This window comes from Liolophura sinensis, chromosome 11 (assembly GCF_032854445.1).
Source record: "Liolophura sinensis isolate JHLJ2023 chromosome 11, CUHK_Ljap_v2, whole genome shotgun sequence".
In the NCBI taxonomy this organism is placed as follows: Eukaryota; Metazoa; Mollusca; class Polyplacophora; order Chitonida; family Chitonidae; genus Liolophura; species Liolophura sinensis.
Genome location: NC_088305.1, coordinates 11,040,558 through 11,048,704, shown reverse-complemented (window position 1 = coordinate 11,048,704; position 8,147 = coordinate 11,040,558). Strand labels below are relative to the sequence as shown.

The 8,147-nt window shown below is 39.6% G+C and overlaps 1 protein-coding gene across 1 annotated transcript in view; it reads left to right on the top strand.

Moving 5' to 3' along the window:
* Positions 1 to 1,092: 1,092 nt before the first annotated feature.
* The window catches only part of LOC135477863 (tyrosine-protein phosphatase non-receptor type 4-like), a 101,021-nt gene continuing 93,966 nt past the window's right edge, over positions 1,093 to 8,147 (top strand). Inside the window, exon 1 of the mRNA XM_064758069.1 lies at positions 1,093 to 1,901. Coding sequence (XP_064614139.1) covers positions 1,781 to 1,901 — 121 coding nt within the window. The 5' untranslated portion in view covers positions 1,093 to 1,780. The remainder of the gene's footprint in view (positions 1,902 to 8,147) is intronic.

The window sequence follows — 8,147 nt, the reverse complement described above, 5'->3', positions numbered from 1 at the left end:
GTAGACACCTGAGGTCTGTCAGGGAGAATGGAACCCTGGCAGGCAGGCAGGCAGGCAGGAAATCACTAACAGCCCCTGCTAGTACACTGGGCCCTGACGCTGGACAGCCGCAGTTCAAGACAGTAGGCACCAGTGTACTGTACATGTTGTACATGTTAGTGTGTACAGCCAGAGCAGTGAGTGACAAGCCTACACTTTTAATCTGTGGGAAGCTTGCTGGAGGCTCAAGAATTGGGTGTTAGCCTGCTACAAGCTGTCTGCATAGGGGAAAAGCAAGAGGCAGGCTGGGCTGGCAGCAGCGACAGCCCAAACAGCCAGGCCTGTATACTTACTGTCAGCCCATGTGAAGTAGAGGGCTAAGAGAGACACACACTGGCTGTAGCATGGGACAGACAAACCCCTGAGAGGGGGAATAGCAATCTGGCACTGTCTGAACAAGCAGGCGCAAGGACAAGCAGCCTGGGGAACCAGGGGGACGGAGGGAGGCACCGTGTCTGCGTATCAAGGTCTATTACACTCGACATGCACATTTAACATTACTCTCTGCCCAGGGAATTCGGATGTGCCTGAGGAAGGAGTCGGTGTTATCAAATGAGGTATATACGAAGCCTGTGCTGCAGTACATAATACCATTCCAACCCTCTACTACAGCGATGACGATGATGGTGATGATGACAGTAGTATTTAACATGCATCAGTGAGGATTGAGAGGATTTTGTTCACAGGATTACAAATGGGCTTACGAAGATGCGTGTACATGTACATATAGCCTACATCATTGTGCTATCCAGCTGTCGACAACAACAACAACAGCAGTGATCCTGGTATCCTAGGGAGAATTCACAGCTGTATGTATATACAGGCATATACAGTAACCTGACACTGATGTGCAGCTTAAATTTGTGTTTTTTTTTTCTTTCAGCCAGATAATTTATTTTTTTCGTCATGCTGTAAAGCTGATGGGTGTAGGATGTCTACACGTGTGCCGATCTTGAGTGATGCATTTATTCCGGGGACTTACAGGAAGTAAAGCATTCATAGGCTGATGCAACCATCGCAGGTGAAGAAGACCCCAGTCTTACTTTTCTCCTCATGTGTCTAAGCTACACTGTCATTTGTTCGAGGCCTGTCTTGACCCATGTTACCTGTGACCCTTTTTGTGACTGTACATGTGAAATGAATGGAAGTGTACAATTTTACATGTACAAGATGCAACATGTAAACCTCAGTGTTTAAGGAGTACTATGCTCTAAACACTAACAAATCAACCAATCAGCCAGTCAAGTGTGTGAGGTAGTGAGACTGGAATACCTGACCACTGAGGACTTCCTGACTGAGTCAAATTTTAATATTGTGAATACAGAGTGGTGTGATTCCCCCCAAAAGTTTACCTGGTGCCGTGTAGGGTTTTAATCGTGTCACACCTGAATCTACCTTATTATACGAGGTAACTTTGATGTCCCATGTCAAGACATATCAAGAGTTGGCACCTTGTAAAGTGTCGCAACACTGTGATAGTCCATCAGATGGTGTGGTGTTTGTGTCATTTTACACAAAGTCCATTCTGAGACATTTAGGCAGAATGCAGACTTGTACACTGTGATTTGGTTTTCAAAAGAACATTGACTTCCTGATTATGTTTGATATTGGATTGGTCCTTTGATCTTACCACTACCTGTTTCTTGCCATCATAGATTACTTAGATCAGGGAATCAGCATAGATATGCATGCAGTTGGAGCGTAGAGCGTTTTCAGCTCTGTGATTGGTCACTCTATTACCATGACGATGGAGACTCCGTCAGAACACGCAGAGGAACCCATGGAGACCCTCGGAAGTCTGGCTGGAGACGCCCCTCTTGAACAAGGGGAACAACTCTCTGACATGTCCGACGAGGACAGTGGTAATTATTTGCAGTGTGTGTTGGAGGGGAAGGGGTTGGGTGTAGAGTTTTATCAAAGCAGTTGTAATGTTCTGCTTAACCTACACTTAGCCTGTAATAAATTACCATGGTAACGTGTAGTATACATGTACCTCAATTCATGATATTTACACAAAAGAGTACATGTTCCTTTAAGCTAAGCCAAAGATCCCTTTGAAGAAAAGCCACAAAGCATGTGACAACAATGTAAGATATCTTCAGTTAAACATGAAATTCTTTTTAAACAGCCTTTCATTATTCTGACGTAGTGTTAAGCTATATAATCATTTATTTAATGCAAGAATTAAGGTACCTTATTTAAAATCTTTTTTTTTTCTTGAAATTTTTCTCTACTTTTAGTCGGTCAAATTTAATCTTAAATGTGCGTGTTTGTAAAAGAAAATATGCCAGAAAATATAAATCAGTACAGCTGTGGTCACTAAGGTGTCAGTTGGTCTGTGTGTATGACTGTACGGGTTTGTCTCTCAGGTGGTCTCCTGAAGAACACTTGCATTATTATGCACCTTGTTTCGTATACTTGTATATTTGGGACGACGATGTATGCACTGCAATCATCTTCAGGGTTTATTAATAACTTCCACATGATTATTCATTACAGGTGTGGCAGCTTAATTAGTTTTGTTCGTTTGTGTGTTCGTCTGTTTTCTATCTCCCATATCTGTGATCACCTTGTGTCTTCATCAAAGTGTTGATTGCATCAGACTTCAGCCTGCAAGGCTAATTAACCACTTAATGTCATAATGATTTGCCAGTTACCTGAACCCTTCCAAGTTTGTCAAAGGCATACGTATACATGTAGTAAAAGGTGTATTTGGATATTGGTATTTTTATTTATTGTGCTGTAATTACTGTGTTAGTATTAATCCAAGCCTCCGATGCATTGCTCATATGTTCAGTTTATTAAATGTTATTGCAAACATGTACTCACCGTGTGACAGGTACAAGTATATGTTCATGGTGAGCAAGATGTGGCTCAGTGTAAGGCATGCGACTCCTAGTCATAAAGCAAACAAAGTGCAGGTTTAATTAAAAGAGCCTGGGAAGATCACCCGCCCGCATTATTCATAGAGCCTTGGTGACAGTAAGCTGTCAGTGGCATTTGTTGAGCTGTTTGTGCATAATTTACAGTTTGAAAACCACAATATTTCACCGATTTTGCATGATTATCTGTATGAAACATGTAAAAGCGGGTCAGTAGCATGTCAAAGGTTGATGGGATATGCCAGGCACTCCAGTTTCTTTCCACTCATGACTGCAATGGAATAAGTGAAAGGCTATTGAATATGGTATTAAGCAAACAAAGAAACAAATGAATACATTAACATATTTCTCTAGACGAAATACATGTTGCAGGCTAGCAAGCCAGGAAATAATTTTTAAGTTCAGTTGGTGCAGGACATAGTGGCAAATAAACTTTCAGCTATTCACATTATTATTAAAGCTAAGCTGGTATAACCATGACAGTTTGGTCCTGTATCAGAACATTTGGTCCATGTAAAATTGTATCGACCTTGCCGTGCTGCTTATTTGAACCAGGCGTCATTGCGTATTGGTCATTACATAACATTAGGTCTATGCTAAAGGGCTGAGTGGAATTGCAGATGTCTTTAGTAATTATCAACCACACCTGCACTTGTTCTGTTGTCTTGTTACCTCCGGCAATCACAGCCGGCTCTACTCATTTGTCTTCTGTCTTGACTAGTACCTTGCAGGTACCAACCCGACCTGTCCTCTGCCATTTGTGTGGCCAATCGCAAGCAGCAGCCAGCTGTTTGATTTTGATACTGATCAGGTGTCATTAGGCACTCTTCATCTATTGCTTGCTTTTATCCGATTAACATAATGTAAAGCCCATGGGCTGTAATGTGAAACACATGTACAGTACATTTTCTTGGCTGTTATTTTGTCCACCTATTTGAAGTGTAATTACATGTACATGTATGGACTTTTGAGCAGCCCTTTTTAACAGTGACAAGCAGCTCCAAGAGGCCTTCTGTCTGTCTGTCTGTCCGTCTGTCTGTGTGTGGATCAGTTGGTCGAATTTCGGACATTCTGTCTTTTGAGAAATGCCATGTACATGTATTTGAGGGACCTGAGGGCTAAATGTCATGCTTATTTGCAAAGTTGCTTCTGTTTGCAAAGATGCTCCTGTTTGCAAAGTTGCTCCTGTTTGCAAAGTTGCTCCTGTTTGCAAGGTTGATACTCCTTTTTGCCTTTTGACACCTGGCAAGAAGTTATATCTGTACCAGTATTGGGATTAAAGTATTGGCTACTGTAATTCTTCAACCTTTTTGAATTTTTTAATGGTATTTATTCAAGCATATTCTGAGGGCATTATTCTGTGTTGGCCAATCCAGCCTATGTAGTTTTGTTTCCAAAATCAAATTAAAAATGTGCATAAATAGAACTGAAAGTTGCACTTTCATATGCAAAATCCTTGAAGAATCGGGTTGATACTGTAAATCTTTAGTCATTTCAGCTTCTAAAGCAGCTTTTTCAGTGTAATTCAGGCATAAAATTGTGATGAAAGTGCCGCGTAACATAAATTGTTTGTGTCAGTAGTTCTCTCAGAATGTTATAAAATATTGCCTGCTGAGGCAATTGAAAAGGTTGAAGAATCGTGTAATTATAAAGTACCTTTACAGTACAGTCAAGAAAACAGTGGAAATATTGAGGTGTTTTTTGCCGCATGAATGTAAGGGGTGGAGGATTTTGGCACCCTAAATTTCGGTCTCTTTAATGGGAAAGGGTTCCCTCAGCTCCGAGTATACTGGATAGTGAGGCATTTTGCAGTGTCTTTAAGCCTTAACAAATTTGGCACCAGGATGATTGCAGCTGTGTCGATACCAGAAGTCACTTAGCGATGACATATACATACGTACAGTGTTAAAGTGGCTTACATGTACACTGTACGTGTATGTCATCAGCCGATCAATAAATCATCTGCCACGATCTGTGGACCATAACAACACGGACTAAAAGTAATCAACTATGTTTCATGATAACGATGTATAGGCAGCTATTTCGGTACATGAAGGTCAATATTTAAAATTTTTTTTTTTCCAGTTAACAGGTATTAGATATTCGTCTTTAAAGGAGCAATTAATCTTTTTTTTTTTTCAGAAAATGTTGAAAATTTTATTTCTTAACAGACATTAAATATTCCTCTTGTAGAAGTTATTACTCTTTTTTGTCTTGTTCAAAAATTTTTTAGAAAATGTTTTGGATGTAGGCTGGAAGTGTTCTCAGTATATGTAACAACATCTTTTTTATCCCATTTGTTTATTTATTTGAATGAATTCAGGTTTAATGTTGCGCTTCATACTCCATCTTTAATAAAGTTCCTAAAATATATAAAATAGGTCAAGTTATAGCATCTTCAAACTTTAGAATCATATTAACACTATAAATGGTACAGGTAAGAGTCTGATATTTCCTGAAAGGCAGTGATATGAGCTATTCTTAGTAAACAGAGAAAATTTGATTTGATTAGCAAATAGGGATGTTTTACAAAAAAAAGTCTGTGGTATAGCCTCTTTTAATTTCACTTAGACCTGGTGCATGGCTATCTGGGGCCAGTTTCCAAGGGCTCATGAAATGTGATTTAAACCTTATTTTTAGCCTATATGGTTTATAATTTGGAACACTTACATGTAACAAGTGTTATTTAAGTGAAGACAAATTTATCAGTAACTAAACCCTACAGGGTCATACACTGTGTGGTATCGTAAGGTTTGAAGTTTTGACTTAATGTTAACAAAAATTGCAAATTGAGGAATTGGCCCCTGATGCTAAAATGATTTGCATGTTCATGGATATACTATACATCTACATATACTATCTGCTAGGCTTTTTGGAAAAAACACATTTCACCTGTGATTAGCCATCTTCATTTAATCTAGTTATGTCCAACATCATCTACCTGTGATGTACTTAGATGTACTACCTGTGATGTTACTTAGATGCGATGCATTGTCCAGTACAGTGGTTTACCTTTGTATGTACTTCATACGTTACCTGGGTTATAACATGTCCATTAATCCCACCTGGCCAGCGCAGTGATTAGACTGTAACTAGATACACTGATCACCTGTGTCATCTGCTAGTGATGGGAAGCACGAGTGTTCGTGGCTTATCCCAGTTCTCTCAGCACACCTGTGCACTTTGATGACTTACATGTTACCTTTGATGAGTTTACATGTTAAGTAGGAAGTCATTGTTTCCTCAGGCATTCGCTCAGAGTTGCAGATACATTTACCGGCACATCTTAATGATTTAGCCTAATGCCAGCAGATATTGGCCGTTAATATTACCGCTAGAAACCTCAACAGATTTTACAGGAAGCAAAAACGTGCTGCAGATTTTAAGACATGAATATGATCCATTCATTTCATGGAGTTAGACGGAGTGCAAATGACAGCGACTTATTGCTGAATCTTGCAGCTTTTTGTTATTCTGGTCTTGTATATTTTTTTTTTTTTTTTTACTATGCTCACATCCTGCTATATTTTAACGTAAACGTTTTTTCCGCTCCTTTTGGAAAAGATTAATTGGAATGGAGTTCCATTGGCCTTCAAACTTTTGTAGCTGTAGACAAAATATAGAGAGGGGATTAAAATTCACAAGTATTCCGAGAATCGTGCTGTTCTAGGAGACTGTAGGATATAAACTTGCGCTTAGACTTTTTAAGTTCACAAAACTCGCTGTTAAAATAGATCCAAGCTCTGTTGTTATGCAAGGATTCCAATAGTGTTGCCTAGAAACACTTTTTATTGTTTCCTTTGAAGTCGTGATATTTGAATTTTTTGCAGCGTAGGCAAAGTATCCCTGTGCAGGGCTTGCTCCCTTCTGCTGTTTGTCTATGGATTAAGACAGCAAGTGTTAAGGTAGTCTCAAGCAAGGCGTGTGTTGTCTGGGTAACTGGGCAACAATGCAGTGTGTGTATTAGCCCAGCGACCAGACAGTGAGTTGAGGTAATGAATGATGGATATGAAGTCCTAGATCTATACGAGTGGGCGTCGGTTGATGCTTATTATATGTTTGTACCACCACACACAACGCGGTAAAAACAGTGCGAGATATTTGTAAAGGGTCTACCGCGTAGACCTACACAGTGAGAATGGAATCCTGGCAAAACCATTTTTAAACAAATCCCTCGGGTGACATTTATTCCAGAGTGTCAGTCGGACGGCCGTTTTGGCAAATTGGCCTGAGCCGTTTTGACTGTTGTGTCATTTGACCATTGTGTTTAGTATGAAGTGTAATGCGGGCCTTATAGGTTGATGAGATCGTTCTGACCTTTAACTGATTGGCTCTTCAGTCCGTAATAACGGCAGTTGACTTTTTGCACGTGTTGTTGAACGAGCCCAGCACAGCCCTGCCACTTGTTGGCTAAGCCTGACGTCTGAGCAATCACTTTCAACTCATTTAGACTGGTATACACATGAACGCTATATGTGAACTCAATTCCCATTGATGGTCTTCCTCTCTTTATAGATACCCGTAAAAAGTCTAGCTATACTCGCAGAAAATTGCTTGGGCAAATTCGTTTTGATGTTGTATGACCCGGTGGGTAATTTCCTGTCTTTATTTTCAGACAATTTGCAGTAAATAAACACACACGTAATTTCAGACCCATTGTTATGGCGAGGTAATTGTGTGTGCTGTGTATTGTGTTGACAGAGCTTGTGTAGAAAGCTTGTACTGTACACATGTATGTATGTATACGTATAAGAAAAAGTCTTCATAGTCTTATTTACTGCCTTTAATTATTGTTCCTTGCCATGTTAGGCATCAAAATGTGTGCTATTTCAAGCTCTTCAAAATGATGAATGTGGCAGAAATTGAGATCATCCAATATGATTTATAGCCTATAGGTTTGGAATGTATTAGATTCCAGTATGTAGGAAGGTCAGGCAGCATCTTGCGGATGGTCGTGGGTTTCCCCCGGGCTCTGTCCGGTTTCCTCCCACCACAATGCTGGCCGACGTCATAGAAGTGAAATATTCTTGAGTACGGCGTTAAACACCAATCAAATTGATAAATAAATATTAGATTTCATTTTATAGAGACATTTTCAAATAACATGGCAGTGAATAAAGAACAACAGACCATCATTTAAGGATCTTGATATTATAATTATTTACATGTTTCAGAATCATTTTTTGATGATCAATTTGAGGTTGTCACTTTTGTTTTTTAAGTTTG